The sequence below is a fragment of the Alternaria novae-zelandiae genome (genome assembly GCF_023758075.1).
Source record: "Alternaria novae-zelandiae strain BMP 2774 chromosome Unknown scaffold_20, whole genome shotgun sequence".
Taxonomy (NCBI): domain Eukaryota; kingdom Fungi; phylum Ascomycota; class Dothideomycetes; order Pleosporales; family Pleosporaceae; genus Alternaria; species Alternaria novae-zelandiae.
This window is the reverse complement of record NW_026056980.1, coordinates 730,763-757,196: the sequence shown is the minus strand read 5'-3', so window position 1 is coordinate 757,196 and position 26,434 is coordinate 730,763. Positions and strand designations below refer to the sequence as shown.

Here is a 26,434-nt window from a genome sequence, read left to right as displayed (position 1 = left end):
TCACAATGCCCCACCCGCACCAGGAAGAAGCATCTCAATGCACTTGGTCAGCAGATTGCTCGCCTCGTGCAACAACTCCCACCTCGTCTTCTTGAACATATCGCGCATGATGATGAGCAGACCGAGACAAGCATTGCGATTGGAAGTCTTGCTAAGATCCTCCGGCGAGCGCACACCGCCAACACGGTTGAGGTAGAGAACCATATCCCTGACCTTGTCGTCATAGGTGGGGAGTTGGTATGGCTCTTTGACCGGACCATCGAGCGCGAAACCGTACGACCACACGATCAGTGTGGCAAAATACAGCACCCATGGTCGGTTGAGGAGGTAGTCATCGCGTGCGGAGTAGGAGAAGCCGGCTGTGGACGGCGTGTTGGGGTTCAGACTGTGGTCTCCGGCAACCATTACGTTGGAGAGAAAGCGGAGGGCGTAGAATGTGGCGTCTCGGGCTCGGGCAGTGGGGGCCCACATCTCCTTCATCCGACGTTGCGCGCCGTTGTAATCTTGCGGGGTTATTGACCGCCCGAGAAGGCGGGGTGCGCCGGCGTAGATTTGGCAGTCCACAATGTCGACGTGCATGGCCATGTGTGCCAGGTGGTGGAGCACAGTTCGGGACTCGAACACGTTGTCATCGTCAACACCTTGCGAGTATCCGTATGAGCTCGAACTAGGGCGATCCTCGGATCGGTTGAGGGAGCTGTCGAAATCTTGCTTCCAGAAATCAAAGGCCCGGGTTAGGGAACCTCGCCACTTGTCGCGACCGCCTAGTGCAGTGGTCACACCAAGCGAGCTGACTTGCAAATCTCGCTGGTTCATGTGCCATGATACGCTCAGCAGACCAGCCATGAGGATTGTGCGCCCAAACGAATTGGTTCGTACCGTCTGCCCATTAAGCGTCTTCTTAAGACCGTCAAGGAAAGACATTGGTTTGATGCCATTCGATGTTAGGGATTGCTCAACTCGTCCCACTTCAGAGCTACTCGTTGCAGACCAGAGCGCTTCGTCACATGGCAGTGGAAGACGCATCTCGTGAGCGACCATAACAGCGCTGTGGCCAAACATGGTTGCGTGGATGCTGTCCATGACGAAGGCTGCGAATGCTGCCCTCCTAGTAGCCTCATTCGTGATCCAGTGGTTCCACCACTCGTCAGGGGTGTTTGCTCCACCTATCCCGTTGCTCTTTCCGTCTTTGACACTGGGAGGCGAGTCCATTGCTGACCGTCCGATCAGCGAGCTTCCGCGCCTCATAAGCGTCAGTGTCGTGGCATGATGGATGTGCGCTCGTTCGTGTAGCGGGCGCGTAGAGTACATCTTCTCAAACGACTCGAGGAGAAGCAGGCCTTGGAAGATCCATAGCTTAGCGGGTGGACGGAAATCAGCGTCCATAAACAGCTCCCAGCGCAGGTGCCACGCCAAAAAGTTGGCTAATGAAGCACAAGCCTGTGTAGTCTCTTGACCGTAGTTCTTCTCCAAACAAGACGCTCCGAGACACATGATGGCGAGCAACAGCAGCTCAGGACACGTGCTTGCATTGAACGTTGGCTTGTGGAGGATTGGTAATTGCGGGTGGAAATGTACCCAGTACGAGCTGATGTACGTTTGCATCATGTGCAGACTGAGTACGTGCCGGCTGTCGTCTTTGTCACCCTCCATGAGTTCCTCCTTCTGCTTCTTAACTGGCGCATGATCTGTTTCGTTGAAGCGCAGATGAATGAGATCTAGAAGGTCTTTCCGCTTCTCTTCTGACAGGGCAGACTCTGGCAGCGTGGTATCTAGTATGCTATGAACAGCCATGGGATGTGCAGGCGGTGCAGGGTTGTTCAGATAGCCGGCGACTGAGGGGTCATAGTTAAAATACGGAGCTTGAAGACCAATTTGGGATGACGCACCAGCTACGGGGTTTACTCCGCCCGGGTAATCCATGGGCGATGCGCCTCCTGGGTTGAATTGATTGTCGTTGAAGAGCCAGGCGGCGAAGTCGTCGGCCATGGCGAATGGTGACCGACTGTATCCATTGCCACCAAACATTGGTATGGCATATGCGGGATTCTGCTCCATGATGGCGTCAGAGACACCCTGCATTCGGTTGTCTATTTGACCTGTAGACTCGACACCATTCATAGGCGTCTGTCCAGAAGTGCCATTGTAGAACTGGTTCTCTTGTTCTCGAGGAGCAGGGGTGCCGGTTGGCTGAGGGTACTCTGGTGGAGGTAAGGAGGAGAAGGGAGGAAAGTTGTTTTGTGATTGATACGCACTTGCGCTGTTTTGGTAGCCGGTCGAGGGCGCAGAGGGAGTATACTGGGATGGGGTAACAGCAGAGTTGAAGGGTGAGCTCGAGCCATACGAGCTGAGATTGGACGTCTGCGCGCGTAGATCGGGCCGGGTGAAGTTCCCATTACCCACATGTGGGGAGTTGTGGAGAGAGTTGCGACCTCCACTGTAGTTGCCCAAAGCGGCCGGACGCGGTGGGGGTGCAAAGTTTCCAGCGCTCTGGGACTGCATGTCGTAGGGCTTAGCTTCTGAGCCACTGCGGTACGTATCGTCGCTCACTGTCCTCTGCAGCGAGTCTTGCCTGCTGAGCGTGGCAGTCGAGCCTGGCGACTGGAAGTTTGGCGGCGACATTCTGCTGCCTGGGCCTGTGTTGGAGGCTCCCGACGGCGGAGACTGCATGCCGAGTGCCTTCTGTGGCGGTGCATTCTTTCCGCCCAGTGCAGCCGTCACAATGGGGTTCAGATTGTGCATGTTGAACGTGTCCTTGCGCAGCAGCTGCGAGCCTCGCGCCGTGTGTCTCTCCTTGTGGCGCGCGCAGAGGTCCTGGCGGACGAAAGATCGGTGGCAATCGGGAAAGTCACAGTGGTAGATTTGCTTGGGGTTGTCTGTCCATGTTAGCTGGGTGAGGCCTGCGGGCGCTGCTGCACTCACGGTTCAGCTGATGGCGGTAGAGGTGCTCTGCGCGGGAGTAGCTCTTCCCACAGCCCTCGTGCGGGCACTCAAACTTCTTGTCGAGGCCCTTTCTGCTGCGCCGTCTCTTTCTCGAGGAGCCATGGCCGTCACCCTCGCCGTCGCCGCCGGATCCGTCTTCGTCGCGGTCGCGTCGGCGGCCACGGGTGTCGGCGCTGTCGGGGGAGGCGGGGGTGGGAGGCTCGTTTGCAGGGCCAACCGTGGAGTCCATCTTGTCTCGGAACTGCGTCTGGATCTTGCCCAAATCCGACGCGTGCGCAGCATGCATAGACAAGATTTGCGCCGTCATTGCCAGCGGGTCGTCAGGTGCAATGTCGTGTGTCGCGACGCTGGCAGACAGTGCGCGTGTGTAGGGCTTGGGTGGACGTTGTGTAGCCTGGTGGCGGAGCGACTCGTGTGCGCGGTTGCCAGATGGTGTTGATGTTAGTCAAGAGGCGCTCGGCCATGGGCGTGCATGCTGCTTTGGGAATCACACGGCAGGCGAGATGCTGGGGCGGGCCAAAAGCGACGGCGTGGGCTGCGCGAGTAGAAATCGCCGCGATCCTGGGCGATGACCTGCAGATAGATGTTAGAGCCTCTGGGTGCGGTGTCGTCGTGGCGAGAACCCTGGACGTGGACGGGGAACGTGGGGAAGGGCAGCTCGTCGTGGGAGGCAGCAGGACGGGCGCGGGTAGACTTGTGGGAATGGAATGGAGAGGGCCGATGCCGACTTGGGACGGCGACTAGGACTGGCTCTGGCTCTGGCACGACTGGGGACCTGTGACCACGCAGACCGTCCGCAGTAGCCGCGATAAGAATTCAAGATCCCGTGGCTGTGGGTAATGTCTAAGCACCAGCTGGCTGAAGTAGTGAGGGGTAGCTCGCAGCCTTCCGACGACTCCAGCCTCCGCCGTCAGCAATTAACTTTCTGTATGCACTCCAAGACGCCCGTCTGGATGCTGCAATACTGCACCTACACCTGCAGCCTGCTGGACCACCAGAATGTGGAGAAGCGAGCCGGCGTGGGACTGGCAAGTCAGGCGTGGGGGCCGCTGGAGCGCAACATTTACTCGACCTTCTCCGACGGCACCGTCACGACTTCTCGTAAACGCCATTCCAGCTACTGGTCGATAGCAGCGCGTGCCTGTTCATGCACCGCAGACTGTGCACCGCCGTATGCACAAGGCTGCATCAAGCATGCGATGCTGCACGTGGAAGCATTAGACTCCTCCTCCTTCCAGGCCCGCTGCCATCCTGCCCACTTCTGAGACTGTTGATATCTCTGCATCGCTTCACCCATCTCCAGACCCTGATTTACGCCCCTCTATACCTCTCTATACCGCGACCTGAGCCCAACCCGCCCAACGCGCAACTAATTTCCACACCTCATCACACGTGCGCCACTTGCACCGCTGTGCTCATTCGCCAGCATTTACCCAGATGCTAGTGCCCACTCGGCCCGTCGGCCACCAATTGATACTTGCAGCCTGGACGCCCTACCCCAGGATCGTCTTGCCGCGCAGCGCGACAAAACACGCAGACGCATCTACGGTCCACTCCCGCCAATGATGCGCGGCCCGGACGTCACCCTCTGCTTGCGGCACTCGGAGCCCGGCGAGCGTCGTCGCATCGGTATCCGCATTTGATTAATTTTGCATATAGGCATTGATCTATTCGGAGGAATGTCAAGACGGAACTTGTTTAGTTGAGCCTCATCAGCCCTATCTGTCATTAACACCGTGTGACGAGACAGTTCACGCAGTGCAACATGGAAACGTGGAACGACCAAGCCGGGCCTGTGCCAAATTCGCCCCCAACCGCTGGACCAAGCTCAATGAGACAATTTCTCCCATCCTTGCCACTACGGTGCGCTTTACCGAGCGCCTCTCTTCCGCCACGGAGAATATGCAGTATTGCTTTGCTTTGCCCTTCCTTCATGTTTCAAGGCCAGTATATTGCCAAACTGGGCAGGGAATTCCCTGGTCCTAGTCTATACTTGTCTCGTGAGCTGAGATGGATCCTCCGCGGAGGCTATACACATGCGCTAGCTGAGCGATCGTGTACTGGTTGGTTCTTGAGGCTGGAGGTAAAGCCCGAGGGCATTAATGCATGTCTCTTCGATGATGCCCCACCATCACTCATCTGAGATTTCAACTATCATCAGATACTAGTATCTAGTAATGCGGCTCTCTTAAGCCACATCATGCCGTGCGTGATATCTATGTGTGCTGATGCAAATGATAGCATCCCGATCTGCCCTGTCAAGTCATTATCCCGTCCTATTCCTACGCTTAATGTACACCACGGAAGCTTTCTGAAATACTACACGTTGAGCCTTGCCCGTGATAACCTAATCTTGAGCTTTCGCTCCACCCTCTTCATCGGCCGACTCTGCAGCAGAATCAACCTTTTTCGCTTCCTCTGACCCTTCAGCTTCTGACTTGCTATCATCCTTGGCTTCAGTGTCGTCTTTTGACGGTTCCTTTTCGTCGTCTTGGGCGTCCGAAGCACTGGCCTCAGCATTCTCGGTAGCTGCTGGCTCTGTGGCGGCATCTGTATCTTTCTTTTCTTCTTCCTCGGTCGAGGTACCCGCTGCCTGTTCCTCGCCCGCGCCTTCCTTGTCTGCTTCAGTCGTGGGGTCCTTGGCATCTGCGTGTGTTATCTCCTCAGCAGCTTCAGCCTCGTCCTCGTCTTCGTCCTCGTCATCATCTTCGTCATCGTCGTCTTCGTTGTTATCTTCAATAGCCGTGACGTCGCCGTCGCTATCGGCTTCCTCCTCTTCCTCGTCCTCCTGTGCCGATTCGAAGATTTGAGTGACTGGTCGCGCTTGAAGAACTGGACGCTCCTCCTCTTCCTCATTCTCCTCTACAACTGTTTGAACGGCCGTGGCTCCAACTGATGGCGAATGCCTATGTCGCTTGGTTGTTCCAGCCGTTGATAGCGAATGATCAGACATTCCGTCTGCCAGTGTGTTACTTGAAATCTCCGATGTCGAATCAGAGGGCTCTCGCTTCATGATCAGAGGTGGCGCTGACGGCTTGACCTCTGTTGATGGCTCGATGCCCTCAGCCTCAGGAGGGATGGTGTAGTTATCCTCTGGTACCAGACCATATACATCGCAGACTGTCTTATAGAATATGTATAGGCCTGTGCGCCCCTCGACCTTCCAGAAGACTTCTCGGTGCGAGTACCATGCGTGCGCAAAGATCCGATATACGCGTCTGAAGATGTTGGTCAACTGGCGCATTTGTGAGTGTTGCGTTGACGAGTCGGTGCCAAGCGCGAGCCGCGAAGGAAAGTGCTTGGGTGATGTGAGGGTGTTAGCCGCCCAGTCGAGCGTGTGGCAGCAGTAGTCGATAGCACAACATGATTTTGGCGGGTCATGTACGGCGCAGAGGTACTGCCACTCGGAAGCGCGCATCTCGGGACACGTCAGGGACGAACACGGCGGGTCGTCTGCGAAGAGGGCGGTAATGATGGAGTTGACCTTTTGTATGAGGAAGCGGCAGAGTTCGTATAGCCACAGCGTCCTGTCCACGTTGGCAGGTGATTGTGCTATCTTCAATGCCATGTTTCTGTCTACTGGCACAGTGCCATCCGAGCCGGCGGGGTGCGTGAGCGAGTAGTGGAGGGCTTTGAGGTGCTCTGTAAGTTGGAATGCCGAGTCAATCTGCGCATCTTGTCAGCCAGGCGCTATCTTTATTGTAGTATGCCTTCGCACACCTCTGATAATTCTACCAGTGGCGGTCCTTCTGCCATATCTTCCGCCTTAGTCCCCGGTCGTATTCTCCGCTCAGCGGCATGGTCGAGGTTGCTGAACAGCTTCTGCTGCTCTGGCGACGCGGATACTGGCGAGAGCTGGTCTTCTGGAATGGGCGGCGGGCTGGGAAGGCGCGGTGAAGCGGGCGACGTCATATTTGCGGAATGATGGGTGGTAGTGAGTGAATTGCGATCACAGTAGGCGTCTGGCGACAGGTAGGCGGGGCGGCGTGTGTTGTTGATACCTGGAGCTTGCGGATGCAGGGCATGGGCAGGGGTCTTGTCAACTAGGAAATACGCGACGGCGCTAGCTTCATCGCGCGTCAGTCGCGGTGGACCATTTTTCTACATGACTCTGCCACCCCACGACGTCATTGCCGTCTCTCTTGGCCTCCAAAATCCCGAAGTAGCTGCGATTAGGTAAGTCGTTATGGGTGCATCGTGTACTTTAGGGTTGCATGTTCTTACGCACCTACCTCCAGATCATCCGTTCTAACTCGTTCTAACTCGTTCTAGAACTGCATCTTGACGCTCTGGCACCCCTCCTCGACATTCGAATTATCTACTAACAGCTTGCCGGCCATGGACGGAAACGTATCAGACGATGAAGTCCCCACTCTAGTCCAGCCAGAGACTAACACCAAGGTCCTGGACGACCAAGATGAGGAAATACCCAATCTTGTGGCGACCTCGGAGGAAGCACCACAGGGTAAAGTGCCCATTACCATAGTTACAGGGTATCTTGGTGCGGGAAAGACGACTTTGCTCAACTATATTTTGACCGAGCAACATGGAAAAAAGATTGCCGTCATTCTGAATGAGTTCGGTGACTGTATGCTCACCTTTCACCGAACATGAAGCATCACTCTGACAGAAGACACAGCAATTGACATCGAAAAACAACTCACTGTCTCCGACGCAAACTCCACATCCGCCCAACCCGCCCCATTTGTCCCACTCGCAAACGGCTGCATATGCTGTTCCGTAAAAGACATTGGCGTAGCCGCCATCGAGAACCTAATGGAGCAATCCGGCCTATTCGACTACATCCTACTCGAAACAACCGGTCTAGCCGACCCCGGAAACATCGCACCAATGTTCTGGCTTGATGATGGCTTAGGCAGCAGCATCTTCCTCGACGGCATCGTCACTCTCGTCGACGCTAAAAACGTACTAAAGAGCCTCGACGAAGGTCTCGGCGACGAAGAAAACATCGAGGAAAGAAAGAAAGCATCACATGATGAACACGGTCCCCTACTCACAACAGCGCACTTGCAAATCAGCCATGCAGACGTCATCATCATTAACAAAACCGACCTGGTTTCCCCACAGGAACTCGAGCAGGTTACTGAGCGAATCCGCTCTATCAACGGTCTAGCTCGCATCAAAACGACGACAAAAAGCCAGGTCCCGCAACTCGAAGGACTGGTGTTGGACCTCCACGCCTACGACGAAGTCACAGATACAGATCTGCAATTCGCAAGCAAGGGACATAGTCACCTCGACCCCACAATCACCACTTCAACCATCTCCTTCCCGGCTTTAACCCGCGATCAAGTCGACAAGTTCGACCTCTTCCTTCGCACTATCTTGTGGGAGGAAACGCTACCGAACGAAACTGCACACAAGCCCTTTGAGATCCACCGTTTGAAGGGACGCGTTCCGGTCAAGGACGGCAAGATACTTCTTACACAAGGTGTGAGGGCGATTTACGATACGAATGAGCTTGACGCCAAGCCCGAAGACGGGGTTCAGGAGTCGAAGTTGGTTTTGATTGGGAGGGCTGTGGATCAGGAGGCGTTTAGGCAGAGTTTGATGGCTACGTTGGCTGGTGGGCAGTGATTGAATTGTTGTGTCCAAGAAAAGTGAAGGGTGGCGCGGTTTGATGGCGTTGGGGCTGTACTGTGGATGTTGTAGATTAAAAGTGATGAGAGCGAATCAAATATATTTAGACGCCCTGTCTAGCAGATAAGGCTTTGCATAACCCAGCCTGACACCTAAGTAGCCTCCTCGTCGGCGCTAAACATCGCAATGCAGTGTCAGCCTAAATCCACCCATTAAATATTAATGGAAGTGATGGAAAAGAAGGTCAGCCTGGTAAAAGGCCACTACCCCGCGTTGCCACATCTCATCGGACTTCGACACAATCAACTTTTACCACACCATAAGAATGCCTAAATACATTTACCAACCTCTCGAAAAGCCAAATTCAGAATTCCGGCTAGTTCGAATCAGCAAAAACCCTCGCACCCTTCAACCGCGATGCAGCCTGCAAAAGTACAGCCTTATAAACTGTCCTCGATATACCGCTCTGTCATACACTTGGGGCGAGCCGACGCCAACTCATAGTGTAGCAGTCGACAGGGCACATTTGGAAGTACGACAAAATCTTTTCGACTTCCTACATGCCTACACTGTCGAGGCCTGGGGTATGGGCAATCAAACATTGAACACAGACTGGATCGAGGAGAAAATCGAAAAGCCGGTGTTCTATTGGATCGATCAGATATGCATCAATCAAGAGGATCCGACCGAGCGCAGCGACCAAGTCCGTATCATGAGCAAGATCTATAAGCAGGCGAAAAATGTGCTCATATGGTTAGGGTGCGACCCTACCATGATGGAGGCTGCGCGTCGACTGAGAGACAAGGAAGATCACCCTGGCACAAGGGCTATTGATATTCTATTGAGCCACCCATACTTCTCACGGATATGGATCATTCAGGAGATCGCGCTCAGCGTGAACGAACCTCTCTTTGTTTGCGGAGGTGTTGAGCTAAACTGGGAACGTGTATGCCTTGCTAGTAGCCATCCACGAAACTTTCAGGCTGCCGTCTGGGCTGCTATCTGGGAAAGTGCCCGTAACCAAGGAAAGCGTACTCTGCAAGAATGTATCGTGTCATACTGTGAGAGCGATTGCCATGATCCTCGCGACAAAGTCTACGGGTTGTTAGGGCTCACATCTGAAAGATGGCGAGTGCGTGTTGACTACACAAAAGAGGTGCTTGAGGTATTCTTCGATGCGGTGGCGGCACTGTGCGAAGAGATATTCGACAAAACAGACCCAGAGTGTTTGTATAGATACACGATGCATAGTCAACCGAGCTGTCGTCAAACACTTCACACCCTGTATACAGCCATGGGTCTCTCTGGACGACATTCTAATGGCGTTTATTGGTTCCTCGAACACATACAAGCCACATACTTCAGCACCAAGATACGAAATGTTCAGTATACATACACGGGCCGCATATGTACTAGGGTACAGGCGCAGCCATCTTCCGAAGGGGTCCTTGCACCAGAAGAAGAAGTCGAAGTCAGTTGGAGATCTATCACAGCAACGAGGCGAAACCCATTGATGCGCGACATCATCCCTGAGATGGGTTTGCAATTGGCGAATCCAACTGCGGAAAGCATAGCTGGGCCAAATGGCGACTCTGTGCCAGCTGGAGATCGATGGTGGTACAAGCATGAAGGTAAGATACACTACTTTGATTGTGATCACGCAGTAGCGGGTACGTATCGCAGGAGAAGGAAGAACATGTCATCCAGATAATGATACGGTTTGTAGGGCCTTGATTCGTGCCTTTGTCACTTCGTCACGTATCAGCCGTCTCAGTATGTACATGGTAACAAAGTTCATTCCACAAGAACCAACATTCATCCAAACATGGCGAAGCGAAGGAATGCAAACACCACGTGTACTCTCATTCCCATAGCATCATCGAAAGAATTCAAATAATTACAACCATCAATTTGCCACTAAGCTAATCTCAACCCCCAATCTCACCTCCCACCCAAAACCCTTCTTCCACAGGCGTCCCTGCGCTTACACAATACCCTTCTCATTCCCAACAACATTCGTCTCATTCCCACTGCTTGCATCGCCATGCAAGTACGCCGCAAGACCAATCTCATGATTAATCTCCGCCATGCGCTCCTGATCCTTGAGCGCCGCGCCTTCACTACCAAAGATGGTGTCCATCTCCTCGAGCGTCAAGCGCTTCGTCTCGGGGACGAAGAACCAGATGAATCCTGCTCCGAGGGTAGTTACGAGTCCGAAAAGGACGTAGGTGCCCCAGGTGATGTTTTCGAGCAGCTCGGGTGTGATTTGTCCGATGATGAAGTTGTTCATCCAGTTGGAGGAGCCGCCGAGGGCTGTACCGTAGGGGCGGGTGGAAAGGGGCCAGATTTCTGTCGGATAAAGTATTAGCATGAGAAAACGAACGTTTAAGCGAGTAGGAATAGAGCTTACCGGCGATCAAAATCCAAGCACAGGGACCCCAAGAGTAACCAAAGTGGATGACAAACAACCAGACCATGACCACGGCTGCCCATCCCGCCGCGCGGTGGTTCTCAAAATTATCAAAGTTCTTTGCGAGGATGACCGCGATGACGAAGTGGGAGAAGGCCATGCCGAGGGCTCCGACGGCTAGCACAGGTTTGCGACCGAGCTTGTCAATGTAGAGAACTGCGGGGATGGTGGCGAGGAACATGACGATGCCGACGACGCCTGTCGCGAGGAGGGATTGCGTGGTTCCTTGGAGACCGATTTGCTCGAAGATTTGAGGCGCGTAGTAGAGGACCTGGGAGTGGGCAAGTTAGTATGTGTTTCGGATGTAGTTGATCAGCATGTCCTAGGATCGCACTTACCGCGTTGATACCAGTCCACTGCTGGAAGAACATAGTGACAGTCGCGACGATAACCCTCTTGAACATAGCCTTTGTCTTGAAAAGCGAGGCAATGGCAACAAACTGAAGCTTGAAGATGTTCATGGTAGTCTGCTCGCGAAGATGCGGGAAAGCCTCAGCGACACTGCGCTTTTCGAACATGGACTGTGCCTTGATTTCCAGGAATTCCAGCTCGATAAGCTCATGGTCGGCGGGAAGGTTGCGCAGAGAAGCCAGGTTGCTCCTTGCTTCTTCTTCGCGTCCATGGTGTACCAGCCAACGTGGGGAGAACGGCATCCAGACCATTCCGATGATAAGGACGAATGCTGGAACGAGCTGAAGGCAGATGGGCACGAGCCATGCGGCGTTAGATTGGGTCTCGAGAGTAGTACCTCCGATGTAGTTGGTTCCGTAGTTGATCCAGAAACTGATCATGATGCCGAATGTGATGGCAAGTTGTTGCAGTGCAACCAAAGCACCACGGACCTCACTAAGACGGGTCAGTATGTTACTTAGGTACTGAGGTAGCTCCTTTTGGGTGTACTTACGGAGGTGCACATTCACTGTTGTACATAGGGACGATGACGGAAAGACCACCGACTCCGATACCACTACGCTTGATTAGCGAATGCTGAAAGGTTTGTACTGATGGTTCACTAACGTGATGAAGCGACCAGCCAGAATCTCCTCATGACCACCAGAAATCGCAGTAATTTGGATCACAACACCAATGATGAAGATTGCTGTAGCGATCAAGATACCGTACTTGCGTGACATTGCCTCAGCAACGAAACCGGACATGACGGCTCCGAACCAAGCTCCAAGTTCCAGAATAGCTGTGAGCCATCCCTTCTGTGTTGGGTTATCGACATAGCCGTCGGTTTCTACTCAATGTAAGCGCAAGCTGACGGTGGAAGTCGCAAGTACGTACGTGCTCCGAAAGATGGCATAGCCAAGATACCACTGAACATGCCCTGGTTATATCCGTACAACACACCTCCGAGACAGGCAAACAAGGCGATCAGGAAGACCTTGCCGTTCTTCACAAGAGCCCTAGGACCACTGGCGCCCATCAGGGCCTGACGCCTTTGAAGCGCGGCATCGAAGCCAGATGCACCACCGCCGCCTCCAGCCATGATGATGCTCGATTACCGATAATCGAAACGTTCGAAGAGTTTGGCGAAAGTCTTGAACAAAAGCCGTCTGAGTAGTACCCCAGATTACCAAAAAGCTTACGGTCCTTTACTCGGAGACCCCAGGCTTATGTATGGGGGGCCACCGAAGCCCGCACCACCATGTGCATAATCATCCAGCACCCCGGTGGCCGTACCGCAGCACTGTGGGGAAACAGGCCTCTATACTCTTTCCAGATCATCGGTAACAACAGCTGTTTAACCCCTTAAGCATACCAAGAGGAAACGGCTGCTGGGCAGCATGTTAAAGACGGCTTGAAGACCGCCAAGCCAAGGCTTCGAGCACACTAATTGGACACGGAAAGCAATGTAAGCATCCACCATTCTTGGCAGTCATGTGCCGTTCGTGGTTCATCCGCCGCTGATGTCGTTCGGTTGCTGTAGGCCGGATGCCAAGGGCCATCCGACGAAAGCTTTAGGCTAAATTGCTCGTCATCAGTGAATTCGTAGCAGCGGAGCGCCGACTTGACGAGGCTCCGAGGAATCCTTAGACGGTTGCGACGGCAGTTTCAATAGTGCGATCGAGTCGTGAGAGGTGCGGACCATTGTTTCTACACGTGTAGCATCATCGACTTCCAAATGTGGTGGCAACCGAATCTTAGAAATCAGATGTGAAGGCTAAAGGCGGAACGCTGATGCACGCAGGCAGAGGTATACCGCGCTTGGCACGGCGCTCAACTGATCACGAACAGCCAACCCGATGTCCGAGTCGTATAGCCATTCGGACGAAAGACCGGTTGAAGCAGGAAAGTGCTTTCCGATGAACAGTAGTCGTGTTTCAGACATCGATCTCTTAGAGCTAGAGCTTACGCGGGAGCGGTTCGCGTATAGTATCGGTAGCCTTTGGTCTGGCACGGATGGCAGGAGCACCATCGACCCGCATTGGAACTTCGCGGAAAAATCACGAGAAGCCCATCAAAAATTTCCGGTTGTCGAATTTGTCCATTCGATTCGAGTTGGACGTCGTGGGTGGAGTGATGAGAGACGGATGCCAAGAGTGCGGCCCCATAGGTATGGGGAAAGGGCCGTGGATGCCCCACGCGCGAAAACGCGTACGACGCGCTTGCCAACAAACGTGACTTCACGACAACGACCAACTTCAACCCACGCTGCTAAACATTGATCATCAGCTCATACAAACATGGCGGTCTCTATATTTCAGCGGAAGCGCGATTTAATCTACCTTGTCTTCTTCGTTGTGCACCTGCCGGTGATGCTAGGTAAGTACCGAGAAGGAATACTAAGGCTGGAGGCTCTGTCATGCTGCAATAGTACAGCAAGATTACATATGCGAGGGCCCGATCTTTTGAATCATTTCCTCTATCAGTCGTTCCGATGCTTCCGGACTTGACACACCAAACCACTACATACCCACATGAGCAATTTGACCAATACTAACTCTACCACAGCCTTCGACTTGACGGCCTACTACCCAATCCAAATCAAGCCCCTCTGGATGTCCTCGCTACGCGACTGGTACATATCCACATATGGCGACCGCTTCTTCTACAACGCCCCAGCCTGGTTCCCCGTTCTGACCTTCCTTGAACTTGTCTACCACCTCCCCCTAACTCTCTGGGCCATCCCTGCCTTGCTGCGTAACGATCCACGCATTCCTCTCGCTCTGCTAGTCTTTGGTCTAGAGACGAGCTTGACGACACTGGTCTGCCTGGCGGAGATGCTGAGTTGGGAGGAGTTGACGTCAGTGCAGAGGGGCGCGCAAGGGCTGGGTGGTATGTATGGAGGGTATCTGGCTGCTGGTACGTTATAGTCTCAATTGACTTCTTCATAGAACTTGTTCGAGGGGAATGTGGTCTAACGCGATTAGGTATCTTCATGTCGCTGGACTGCTATGCGAGGCTTGATCAGATGATTGCGAAGCAACATCGAGGCTTAGAGCCGGTTACGAAGAAGAAGTTGTAGTACCGTGGTACACGCGCGGGGAACACCCAATGCTGTGGCGATAACTGTACCCAGCTGTCACTCGGTATACCCGGGAGTTTGGGTCGTGTACCGTTGCCTGAAATCAACTTCCCACACAGATGGTGCACTGCAATCTTTAGCGTAGCAGAGGAACAGCAGTCGTACGAAGTACGTAGTGCGCTATAGCCGATTATCTGTGGGTGAACACCAAGGCTTTCTCACCGGACGTGGACTAGGCGAAGAGACGAAACGAATTAGATAGGAACAGTCCTTGACTAAACCTCACTCACCAAATATGGTGTTACCCAAGACGTCACTTCACATCAAGAATAAGATCCACACAGGGATTCTGCCATTGCTGGCAATCGAAAAGCGCACCAGTCTTACACCCCTTTGCCCAAATCTTATCTAATAATACAGTAGTGTCGTTATACCCAAGGGCCACGTGCTCCCCCAGCATTGGACGCACCGTCTCCGTTATTCCGATCCTAAAGCGTGTGTCTACCGTAACGCCACACCCGTGCAACAGCCTCGTAAGTCGTAACCTAAAGCAAACGCCAATCCACAGGCATGTAATACCTCATACGTATCCCAGCCTAAACGCCACAAAATCAACACAATCAAGCTAAGGAGACAACACAAAAATCCCAACAAACAAACGTGATGTGAACGCCGAAAACAGCCATACAGGAAGGGACGAGATAGTGAGATAGGTAGCCTCGTACGACACGCCCGTTATCGTGGACACCTCTGATTGGACGGAATTGTCCCTGCACTCTACCATAGACAGCATTCGACAACGTTTGTCGGGTCTCTTGAGCGACTCGACGATATTGGTGGTAGGCGGCGAGGGTGTACTGGACGCAGAATGAACTGGTTGAGGCAAGCATGGTAATACATGGCATATGCAACTGGATTCGGACTGCACATATCGGTAGGCTGCACATGTGTTTTCGTGCTGTGCGTCTGATGTGGTACAAGGCCTTGATGCGTTCGTCTCGGTAGGGCTTGGTGGTGTCCATGGGTCATATGTTGAGGATTGACCGTGCTACGTTGAGATGCGCGGAGGTGATAGCGTCGAAGAGTGGAGAGAAGTAACTTTTGAGAGGCGGAAGAGAATCTTTTTGGGAAACGCAAGGATAGATGTAGAAAGCAAAAACAACCCAGGAAACACTGCTCTTTTTTTTTGAACGTTAGTAGAATATTTTGACAATCTTTTCGTCGGCCTCCTCTTCAGCCAGCATCCATAGTACGTTAACCTTTTTCGCAGTACCGCATCGCTCTTCAAAGTCGTCAGCTAGCTTCATGATGCAGCTAAAAGCCAGACTCCATCCGTTGACACCAGCGGCGTAGAAAGTCTCCGCAACTGCAGCCTCGCGGCTACCACACTTGACAAGCTTGTAGATCTGGCGGCCGTTGAAGTGGGCGCCGTGAATGAAAGGATCGGCTGCTTGACAGGTACTGAACACTAGACAGTAGACGAGAGGTGTGCTTTCGAGTGCTTCTGACTTGGCCTCAGTACATTGGTGGCATGTCCCGGTGTCATAGCCATCATCCACAGGATGATCAGCAACACACTCAAATATGTCGTCGTCGGTCGGTGTCGTCATGGCAGCTGATGCCCATACTTTTGGCGTCTCAAGACTCACTGGTCTGGCATTGTGTAGAGGGAGTAGTTCACCCGGTGCCCGTCGGTTCGCCTCGAGTGTCTTCACACTCCTGAGAAGCGCTTTGGTAGGCTTTTCATACCAAATCTCAGAGCTGCCGTACTTGATAAGCCACTCGTACTCCTTGTAGTCTGCTGCACTAGCCGGATGAAGTGTCATAAAGACATTGCGTCTGAAAGGCCCGATGCGGAGCACGCGGCTGGCGAAGTCAGAGATGGACTCGTTGGAGTATTGCACTTGGATGAATTGATTCGGGGTATGCACTTCTTCTCCTGCATTGTATGGGCTCATGGTCAATGCGGGCGGAGGAGGACCGGGTGGCGGGGGCGGGGGCTAGTTTTGATCAGCAATGCATTGATCTGACCGCGTTCTGAACATACTGGGGGAGGAAGTGCTGAGGTCATCATCGGAGCGTTCATGAAGTCAGGTAAGCCTGGTGGTGGTGGAGGCTGCTAATGTCAGCTTACGACCATTCTGCAATGGGTATGTGGTATATCGCATACAGGAGGTGGCGGAGGTGGCGGCTAAAATACACAGTCAGATCAAGTTCTCATTCTCGGGTTTGGTTTCAAACTTACTGGATGAGGCATCTGAGAATTGAATCCTCCGGGGCCAAAGTGACAATCAACCGGCGGTGGCGGCGGCGGTGGTGGTGGAAATGGAGCAGCTTGTCCTGCGGTGAATACCCCCAGACTGCATTCTTCGTGCTTCGTCATATCTTCACTTTGTGTGTCCGAACTGAGAGACCAATCGGAGCTTTGACGTTGCCGTGATGACCCACTCTCAGTCATCCGTTCTTTCATGTCCTCCTCTGTTGGTATGGATGGAAGATTGCGTTCGAAAGAGCCGTGTTCGACTGGAGAAGAAGGCATCTCTACGGTAGAATGGGCCTCTTGTTGATACGGATTGAGGTTTGCTTGTTTGCCGTTTGATTTGGGTTCCGGAAGCGGTCGCGATGACGAAAGAATGGGCATTGAGGGCGGATGCTCGACGAAGACTATCTCATCCGATTCCATCTCGTGAAGATGTGATTTCTCGATAGTAACTGATGCTTGAAATGAATGAGATAATCGTCTCGATATTTATCAAGACGGCTGTTACACGTTATAGATCGTAGGCGCACAAGAATGACATAACCCAGTGAACCACTGGACTAACCGATCCGAAGTATGGGAGGCTATATGCAAGTGAATTGCGCGAGCCAGCGCAGACGGAGCTGTGATCAAATAACTTCTCGAGCCCTGTAGGGAAAGCAAGGCATACGGAATATAGCTTGCCAGGCTGTTTGTGCCACAAAATGTTTACCGAAGGTCAGGTCGACCACAAGGATGTTAGCGAAAGTTTGGGCCATTGGATGAGCTCACATACTCTTGGGTCCCAAAGGTGTGGTGCAGATCACCCTGTCAATACTGGGTAGTACTGCTTTTGTCCACGTAGCACTGCAGGGTGCGTGGCGGAAGGACTGTGCCCACAAGTCTGAAATGGTCTATCTTCCCAATTTGATTGCCTCAAAAATAAGACAACCGTGCTTTGTACCATCTTCAGGCAGCCTGTAACATGTTACGTTGCATAGGATAGTTCCATTCGATAATCCCGTTCGTTGCTTCACTTTGTGGGGAAGGCTGCGGTAGCATGTCTCGAGTCCATGCTGCTAAGCGTCGATTCCACAAGGGCGAACTCAAGTCCGCTAGCATAGCTGCGGCTAGCTTGTAGGTACATACAGAGATCCTGGCTATGATTCGAGGCTGTCGGCGCTTTGACGATATCCTGACGATACCGGTTAAGTTGTACAGTTCGAGTCAGCCGGTTCCTCTGCCACCGAATCCTTCAACATTACGAGCTTGCATGCATTCCACTGAGACCATGTGATCAGGACTTGGGTTTCCACTTGTTGAAGCAGCTGATAACAACCAGATAACCCTTCACAAGTAGGCGGTGAAGACGTTGAAAGTTCGACCACAATTGATGAATTGAGCAAGCGGTCTACTAGCGATGAGCCAAGTGAACTCGAGCGTATCTGACGCTTGGGAATTCAGCCATGCATGTTACCACCCTCTGAGGTACGATGCCGAGAAGCACTGCATAATGGGTCGGCCAAAGACGGGGGTGCCGGACATGGTTGGTGCGGATCCGGGTTCCCCTCCTTCTAACCGTCCCGACGGTCCAAGTCTTGATCCCGGCGTGAAACGCAAAGATCTCGATGATAAGAAGTGTTCGTGAACTCTATCGTCGAACCGTAGATACAAGAGCGAACCGAGCCGTTTTGTCTGCGGATGGTATGCGGGAACATCAGCCATATGCAGTGCTCATGTAGGCGAGTCGCGTGTCACACCGCATCCTCATTCCTCTGTGCCAATTAGCAGCCTTTGCGCCGAGCAACTCTGAGATTCTGAGTGATGAAACTTTACAGGGAGCTGCTCAGGAACCTAATGTACGAAGTTCCGAGACCATGTAGTACCCGACCTCAAATGTAATCGTGGGGGCTGGGTATATGCAAGGTACACTATAGTCAAGACGAGGCTGAGCATTGTAGAAGCTCATTGGAGAGTAATCTATCGTGTTCGACTGGTAGGATATCGACAAGGGCTCATCGACGATCAACGATAAGCCTCGAATAAAGTCGCGTAGCAACGTCTGAAGCGTCCTTTATGACATTAGTAGCTACTTTCATCGGTGCCACAGATTTGTGATCCCAAACGGTATAGCTAGATGGATGCTCAACAAAGTGGAGCATGATCGATTTTAAGGCCACTGTGCGTCAGTACTGGACAAGCAAATAGATTTGAATAGAAAGCTGTTCGAAAATGATACCACCGATGGGAGAGTCAAGGAAAGTCCTAGTAGGCTAGTGATCAGCTTGACGGGCTGGGTGGTACTGGACGCCGGAGGAGACCTCGGGATCAAGAGACCGCGACGGCCTACGAGAACTATTCCAAAACTGTGCAACAGAAGAATGAAGCTTAAAAAGACCGATATGAGGAGTAAGTGAGGCAGGCGCGTGGAAGCCCTGTGATGATCTTCATGCATGTTGCTTGGGCAAGAACAAGCGACGGCGGCAAGAGAGACTGGGGAACACGCGTGGGAGTGCGCCGATGACAAAAAATCAGAAATGCGAGAAGGAGGTGATGCGAGTAAAACTCAGAAAGACATGATGTTCAAATAAAGACTGCAGGACCTCGGAGCCTACTCCAGGCAACCTTAGAACGGCCATGTGGGTTCACACGTGACACCATCACGACGCGCCTGGCGCCAAGCCCTTGAACCTCGATCCGCAGCGTCATCGCAAGCTCGCAGCTCGCGACACCACGGCGAAGCCATCTCCACATCACGACATCCGCGCCCTCTACTAGCCTCGAAGCTCGAACGTCACCTGATCGTCGCATCGCCCCCAGCAAATCCCCCAACGCCATCTCACCAGCGCGTCAACAACCACCGCAACCTTCACAATGGCGAACGGGTCAGTTCCGCGCAACTCAGCTCTCCAGCATACCAGCCACTAACATAACCCCAGCTGGGCACCAATCATCGGCCTCATCGTCACCGTCATCTTCTGCGGCGCCGCCTGGTTCCTAGCTCCCAAAGGCGAGAACCAAACGTACGTTCCCACCATCTCTTCGTCCAGCACAAAGTCACCACCCAAATCACCACCCGCACCCCCAAAGCCGTGTCTGCGCGACGAGAATGAGAACGCGCGAGAGAAGCTGCTAGCCGTGTGCAAGAAGCGCGGCGCTGGCGATGGGAGACGAGTTCGTTTCAGCAATGAGCATGAGACGAGTCAGGATATGGATGTCAACATCAACGACAGCGACAGCGAGCTAAGACGCGCATTTTGAGATGCAAGGAGGAAGAGAGACACCTTGAGCTAACATGATGGGACAGGGTCTGGCGATCTACACTCGTTCTCTCTGCCGCGGCCATGTATATCATGTGGGCGATTACTTTCCTCGCACAACTCCATCCTCTTATCTCGCCTGTACGAAACGATTTGCGACCGGAATACAATGGAGGGCGTTAGCGAAGCTCGACTGGGGAGGCTAGATGTGAGGGGTGTATGCATATGCAGGTTGTGAGAAGGATGGCTCGGGGTGGCTTGGACCAGGCGGCAGAGAGGAAGTGCTAGGGCATATACTGGAGAGATGCATTATGCTCTAGCAGCTGCATTCTGTCTAGCAAGCCGCGTCTGGAGCCATCAGTGAAGAACAACGAGAGCAGTGCATTGCCGAATACTTGAGCGCATGTGTATAGTTGATCTTTTTGGCGTTACTACGGAGTCTTTCTCGACTTGTACAAATATCAAATGGGTATCATTGCTTGCAAACAGAGACGCTCACCCATGCCCAACTCTCGAGATGCCTTCAAGAAACACTAACCAACCCACCAACCCACTCCCAAACACCCCCCAAAACAGTCCACTCCCTCCAATACCCCTCCCACCCGGTCCCCAACCCGGCCGCCCTCAAAATCCCCCATCCAACCGCCGTCCTCAGCCCCGCCCCTATCCCCACCAACACACCCGCCCTCACATACCCACAATCCATAAGTATCTCCAGCGCCGCAATATTATTCACAATAACCGCCCAGCTCACCGCTGTAGCCGAACTAGGCAGATCGTAGTCCCAGATAATAAGCAGTATAGGAAACAATTTCGTGCAACTACTCACGAGCAGTGCAGTTGACAGTGGTGTAGGGGAGTCGAAACTAGGTATACATCTCCGCCACAAGCGACGGAGTGTGGAGCTAGGGAGGCGGGCAGCGTCGAAGGCGCAGAGGAGGCGGATGGGGAGGTGGAAGGCTAGTGTGCAGAGGGTGACGAGGCAGAGGAAGAAGAGGTATTGGAGGCCTAGTGGGTGGGCTTGAAGGACTACGGCGTTTGTGATGCCGTCGTGGGGTGCGACGAGGGGGCTTGTGGATGTTGTGTTTAGAGCGGGTGAGGAGGGGGAGTAGGGTGTTGGGTGGTAGGGCGATGTAGGTGGGAGGGGCAGTTTCTCGATGCGCGCCCAGGTTAGGTAGACGTCGAAGAGGAGGAGGAGGATGCCGAGGCGGAGGATTGATCGCTGGAATCATGTTAGCTACTGTTGTCTTGCTTTAACACGTCCACTCCCTCCATGTCATATACAGGGATGAATGGGAATACATACATCAAACCCCAATCGTCCCTCATGTTTCCCCAACCGATTGAACAGTAAGTGCCGATACACCTCCGCTTTGATCAACACGAGGTCGATGAACAGGACTACAAAGTCGTGTTCGACGTATTTGTCCGCGAATTTCTTGCATACGGGACATTGAGTTAGGCGAACGCCTTTTCCAAGGGCGCGGTCGTCGGCTTTGGAGTAGGTCGTGTAGAGTGTGCGCACCGGGGTGCGGCATGAGATGCAGATTGGCATTGTGTGGGGGTTGGGACGGAGGATCGTGAGGTATGGAAGAGGGGTTACATGGCGTGGCGATTCGGTCGAAAGTATTTGTTTGTCGCGGTGGGAGCTGTAGGATGTGGGGTATGGAGTACGGGTACAAGTGTTGGAGAAGATGCGCAGAGTGACGATGCTTGGGAACGCGTATCGATACGGTGTTAACGTGAACCCTAAAGTCCGACAAATCGCCAGTTCCCAAAGCTCGACCTCACAACGTCTCACAGGTCCTATCAAATGTCCTTCCATTATAATACTTCATTCAAGAATACACTAGCCTTGATTATGCTCCGTCTTCGTCTTATGTCCTACAAGATGGGGTCAAATGCTTTTTACGCCAGTCACCCCTCCCAATACTCATGCAACCTATTCAACGCCTCGCGCTGCAAGAATGCTAACGAAGAGAAACAACCCAAAATACACAATCATCGCTTTCTGTATATTTTCACAACGCTTCATCCGTGGCTCCTTCTACTTCCGCCTCAGGTCATGACTTCTCAACGCGCAGCTTCCTCAAGAACAGCACTGAGATCCCGAGCACGCTGGATCCATGCCTGGTCGTCCATGTCGCGCCCCAAAACGTCGCTGCTTAAGATGATGCGCATCACCTCTGCGAGACCGATGGCATTCTCAGGACCGCCGAATAGTGCGCCGGATCGTCTGCTGACTGCGCCCCATTGTTCTACAAGGTAGATGATCCACTTGACGAGCAGCTTGCGGTTTCGGCCAGCGAAAGGCTGTTCTTGCGCATACCACAGCGCTTCCAGTGTGGCAACCAGACTTTCGAACGGCGCGTTAAGTTTAAGGAAAACGTCGATCGGCCATGTAAGATTGCTGTTGAGTGCGAGGTTCTGCGCATTCGGCGCATTGGCATCGTGTACGTAGAACTCGAGGTCGTACTGGAGGAGGAGTTGTAGGACGATGTTGACGGGGAAGACGTTGTCGTTGAGGTTGGTTCGGTGACCAAGGTCCTCGACCTTCAACGCGACAATTTCCCAAGGCGCGCCCTGTCGGTCGGCGAGAGCGTTCCGGTGAGTTTGGTCGATGAGGTTAGTCCATGTCGACCGAATGTCTGGCACACTGCGGTAGTCGGCGGCGTGGTATATCAACAGACAGATATCGTAGTATGCTGCTTGGTCGGCGTAGTCGTGGTAGAGCTAAGGCATTGTTAGTCAAGTCATCCCCAAAGAATTTTGCAATAGCTTACTTCGTCAAGCGGGTGGATCTGGCCGTTAAGGTGGGCGATGACATCCTCTCTCCGCTTACCGGAAAGACGCTCGTCACCCTTGATCCTCTGTAGCACATCGTCTTGAATGTTGGCAATGTCTAGGTGGTCGGTGATGTTTCGCAGAAGCTCCTGTCTTGATTGCCTGTTGCGTACTCCATTCTCTGCGAAACCGTTCATCCGCGTCGAAGCATTTGCCTTTGCGCGCGACAAATACTCAATCCTCTTTTCCAGTGTCAAGGGCAGGGTGCTCTTAGCAAGTTGGTATTGTGTCTCAGCAGCGCTGAGGTAGTCGTTGTAGTGGGCGTAGTAGCGCCGTAACAGGTCCGCATGCGCAAGGTTCGTCTCCGAGCTTTGGCGCAGGTAGTCGACAACGAAAGGCGAGTTGATCTCAAGCAACCGCTCAGCCCAGCCGTTTTGCATGTACCAGTCGTACAGGTAGTTTTGGAAGACCTCGTCGTCTGAGTTGTTGATTTGCTCATACGCTTCATGCTTGCGACGTGTGACCGGGGAGATGACACCGTCGGGCACAGGGCCCTGAGTATTGTAGGCGTGGTCTACAGCCTCGATGACCTTGCAGATCAATGTGTAGCAAGAAGCACGCTTGTCAAAGTATTCTCGACGCGCGTCATTCGGATCGACGTTCTGTTCGCTCTTGTCTCGTACCCAAGACAGAGCTTTGTTACCACGGTCCCACTCTTGCGCAACCTTCAAAGCAAGTCTAATAGCACCTGAATATCATATTAGTAGTGTCGAAGAGTGGAGTGTTAGGTAAACTTACCCGCATAGAACTCGAGCTGAATGTACTGATTGACTGTAGCAGCCAGGTTTTCGTAACTCAGACTCTTCGCCACTTGCTCGAACAATCTCAGACTGTCATTGAGTAGGATGCGCCCTCGTTCGGCATTCGCACCGGAATCGGCGGCCTTCTTCAGACTCTCCTGTGCCTTGAAAATGACGACGTCGTCTGAGCTACAGAAGCTGCCACACTTCCTCCGCAGAGCTTCAGCAACAGATTCGACATTAGAACCCTTGGCAATGTTACGGTTCACTATAGCCTTGACCAACTCCCTTGCAAGCTCTTTGCCCTCTTTGACAGAGAAAAGGCCTTGGAAGGTGAGTTGACGCACTCTCCCCTGTAACTGAGGATCCGGCAGAAGAACCAAGATGTCTTCTACACGCTCCTCAAAGAGTACCAGAACGAAAGATATGCCTTCAACAATGTTGTTGATCATCTGCAACAAGCTAGTAAGCGCTCTGTTCTCGCCCTGGAGCTCAACCTCTTCTTGTCGCGACGATGCGCGTCCAAGCGCCTCTGGACCGGCCAGACCTTCGATGAAAGATCTGTTTGATTCAAGGAACTCCTGAAGTTGAGCCAACGAGCGTTGCACTTCCTGCAACTTGGTGATCGGATGTGTCGATGTGAGAACTGGGCCGGTGGGAGTGACAGCCTCCGTGATGATTGGCGTGTTCCAGATTGAACGGATGATGCGTGACACGTACATGGCGATACCATCGTGTCTTGGTGAAGCGCGGACGTTCTCCACACTTAAGCCTTCGACGGTTGCGCTCTCTGTCAAATGTGCTTTGCCGCCAAATTCGATGAACACCCTGCGAGCGAAGTCAATGACCTCGGGATCGGTGACCTTTGCAATTCGCGAATCGGGTCCCACGTCTGAGCCTTGACCGCACGCAACCGCCAGAGCGGTAGCAGAAGTCTCAGCCAGACCGTACTGCTTCGCCAGCTTGCGGATGTCGCCTTCAGCACCCTCGTGACCTCCATTCTTCACAATAGAAGCGAAGATATCCACAAGCCTCCTCCGTCGAACCGTTTCGATACCGGCTGATGTGATGATGGCGTATTCACTTAGGGGTTTGTCGAACTGGGTCGAAAGCTCGTTGCCAAATCCGAGCGGTTCATTCCTCGCTGAAAAGGGCTCCGACACCAGGCCGATATCCTGCACTCTGCCCATGAGTTCTGTGAACACACCAGTTTCGGTGTACCGCGGGGGCTCTGTGGTTTCGCGCTGGCCCAGCAATCCGGAGTGTGGAGCCGAGACGAACATGTGGTGGTTCTGATCGTTTGGCGCTAGGAGGACGAAAGAGAAGAACGCGCCGGGCGCGTAACGGGTTGCGACAGTTGTCTCTCTGAGGTATCTCGACTCGAATCCAACCGCTGTACCACCCTGGTATGGCTGTACCTGAGTCGAATTGTTCTGCTGCGAGGGCTGACCGTCGTTAGGCGGGAAGCGGATGTGTCGTAGCTGCATGCTGTTAGGAGCGCTTGTGCTGTTTGAGTTCCATTGTCCTCCAGACGTTGTGCTCAAATACAGCCTACAGCCAGAGGATGTGATGGCCATCAGAGACAAGTTGTCCGCTTCTGTGCTTGAGATGGGGGTCAGGCCGATAATCTGCATCTTGTCCAGGACACCAGTGGGCCGCACAATGTGTCCACACATGGTCTCGATTTGTGTTCGCGTCCGGGTGAGGGAGCTCTCCAAGACGTTGGGCGCGCGCATGTAGTAGACCTTGATGGTGCCGTTGGTAGAAAGCGTGTATAGGACGTTCCGGGTATCGTCAATCACCATCTGTTGAATGCCAGCCTGTCGCGTGGGTCCGTAGAATGGTAGCGTGGGCAGGCCGATAGAGGTTGTGACGTGGTTCGTCTTGCTGCACTTGCTGGAAAACCACTTGTCCTCCTGTTGGTAGTTCAGCTCGTATACGTCCTCGGTCTGGCCGTCGCCGAAGAAGATGCGCCCCGTTGTTGACGAGCCGGCGATCGCAGTCACGTTGATCTTCCTGACCGAGGTCGACAGTCCCGTCCGGTACATTGTGATGCCATGAACGCCCTCGGGTCCTCGCTGGCATTCCACCGCTATCAGGAAGATGTCGGATACGGTTGCGACTACAAGGAGGTATTCGATGGTGCCAACAAAGACACCGGGACGCGGCTTGACGAGCTTGACACATGTGATGTTGCTGGGCTGCTCTTCGAAACCGACGAGTTCGGGGTTCGGATGTGTGTAGTCCCAGAGGTAGACCTGGTTGTCGACGACGACCCAGGCGTGGTTGATTTCGGCGAACAGGCCCATGCTCGTCGACATCTGCGTGTGGTCCACCTGCTCAAAGACGGCTTCTGGGAGTTTGTATGACCGCAGTTTCTGGAAGGGCGCCCAGGCTGGGCTGTTAGGGATCTCATACTCGCCAGAGATACCCTCTACACAACCTTGTTAGCATCTCACCCAGCTTCTGCCGCTATACCTGACTACTCACGTCCAATGTACGCCTCTAGCGCGGGAAACCTGTTGTCCCGATCCAGCATGCTGTTTATGGTCCGCGATGCGCGATCGATGGGGCTCTCGGCGGGCGGTGCAGGCAGCGCTTGCTGTTGCTGCGGCTGTGGTTGCGACATGGAGCCTGTTCGTGTGAACCCCGGCCGGTTGGGCGCGGGTGTGTTGACGAAGGCGCCGGGGGTGGGGCGTTGCGGAGTCGCGGGCGCCATCTGGAAGGCCATGATGGATTGCGTGGAGAGTCGAAGGGATGCGCTGGTCGTGGCCCGGGTGAGAGCGAGCTTCAGATGGAGGTTGGGGGAACGCGCCGGTGAGATGGCGTGCACATGAGCTGCGCGCGGATGCGTCGATGAAATAA

The 26,434-nt window shown here is 53.4% G+C and overlaps 8 protein-coding genes across 8 annotated transcripts; 3 read left to right on the top strand and 5 right to left on the bottom strand.

The window, feature by feature from the left end:
• On the bottom strand, positions 1-3,250 carry J4E88_008779 (uncharacterized protein; the record flags this gene model as incomplete). The annotated part of the gene is made up of 2 exons (XM_049402387.1): positions 1-2,876; positions 2,923-3,250. The coding sequence occupies 2 exons, from the start codon at positions 3,248-3,250 to the stop codon at positions 1-3; spliced, it is 3,204 nt and encodes a 1,067-aa protein (XP_049252058.1).
• A 2,040-nt stretch (positions 3,251-5,290) lies between these two features.
• J4E88_008778 (uncharacterized protein) lies at positions 5,291-6,855 on the bottom strand (the record flags this gene model as incomplete). Its single annotated transcript, XM_049402386.1, has 2 exons — positions 5,291-6,610; positions 6,664-6,855. The coding sequence occupies 2 exons, from the start codon at positions 6,853-6,855 to the stop codon at positions 5,291-5,293; spliced, it is 1,512 nt and encodes a 503-aa protein (XP_049252057.1).
• A 426-nt stretch (positions 6,856-7,281) lies between these two features.
• On the top strand, positions 7,282-8,541 carry J4E88_008777 (uncharacterized protein; the record flags this gene model as incomplete). Its single annotated transcript, XM_049402385.1, has 2 exons — positions 7,282-7,531; positions 7,583-8,541. 2 exons carry the CDS (start codon positions 7,282-7,284, stop codon positions 8,539-8,541), a joined length of 1,209 nt encoding a protein of 402 aa, XP_049252056.1.
• Positions 8,542-10,528: 1,987 nt separating this feature from the next.
• J4E88_008776 (uncharacterized protein) lies at positions 10,529-12,506 on the bottom strand (the record flags this gene model as incomplete). Its single annotated transcript, XM_049402384.1, has 5 exons — positions 10,529-10,893; positions 10,955-11,285; positions 11,353-11,860; positions 12,032-12,254; positions 12,302-12,506. 5 exons carry the CDS (start codon positions 12,504-12,506, stop codon positions 10,529-10,531), a joined length of 1,632 nt encoding a protein of 543 aa, XP_049252055.1.
• Positions 12,507-13,704: 1,198 nt separating this feature from the next.
• Positions 13,705-14,486, top strand: J4E88_008775 (uncharacterized protein; the record flags this gene model as incomplete). Its single annotated transcript, XM_049402383.1, has 3 exons — positions 13,705-13,783; positions 13,973-14,323; positions 14,392-14,486. 3 exons carry the CDS (start codon positions 13,705-13,707, stop codon positions 14,484-14,486), a joined length of 525 nt encoding a protein of 174 aa, XP_049252054.1.
• A 1,193-nt stretch (positions 14,487-15,679) lies between these two features.
• On the bottom strand, positions 15,680-16,444 carry J4E88_008774 (uncharacterized protein; the record flags this gene model as incomplete). Its single annotated transcript, XM_049402382.1, has 1 exon — positions 15,680-16,444. One exon carries the CDS (start codon positions 16,442-16,444, stop codon positions 15,680-15,682), a length of 765 nt encoding a protein of 254 aa, XP_049252053.1.
• Positions 16,445-19,599: 3,155 nt separating this feature from the next.
• On the top strand, positions 19,600-19,986 carry J4E88_008773 (uncharacterized protein; the record flags this gene model as incomplete). Its single annotated transcript, XM_049402381.1, has 2 exons — positions 19,600-19,610; positions 19,665-19,986. 2 exons carry the CDS (start codon positions 19,600-19,602, stop codon positions 19,984-19,986), a joined length of 333 nt encoding a protein of 110 aa, XP_049252052.1.
• A 2,072-nt stretch (positions 19,987-22,058) lies between these two features.
• On the bottom strand, positions 22,059-26,300 carry J4E88_008772 (uncharacterized protein; the record flags this gene model as incomplete). Its single annotated transcript, XM_049402380.1, has 4 exons — positions 22,059-22,718; positions 22,769-23,517; positions 23,568-26,003; positions 26,060-26,300. The coding sequence occupies 4 exons, from the start codon at positions 26,298-26,300 to the stop codon at positions 22,059-22,061; spliced, it is 4,086 nt and encodes a 1,361-aa protein (XP_049252051.1).
• Between the last annotated feature and the right edge of the window lie 134 nt (positions 26,301-26,434).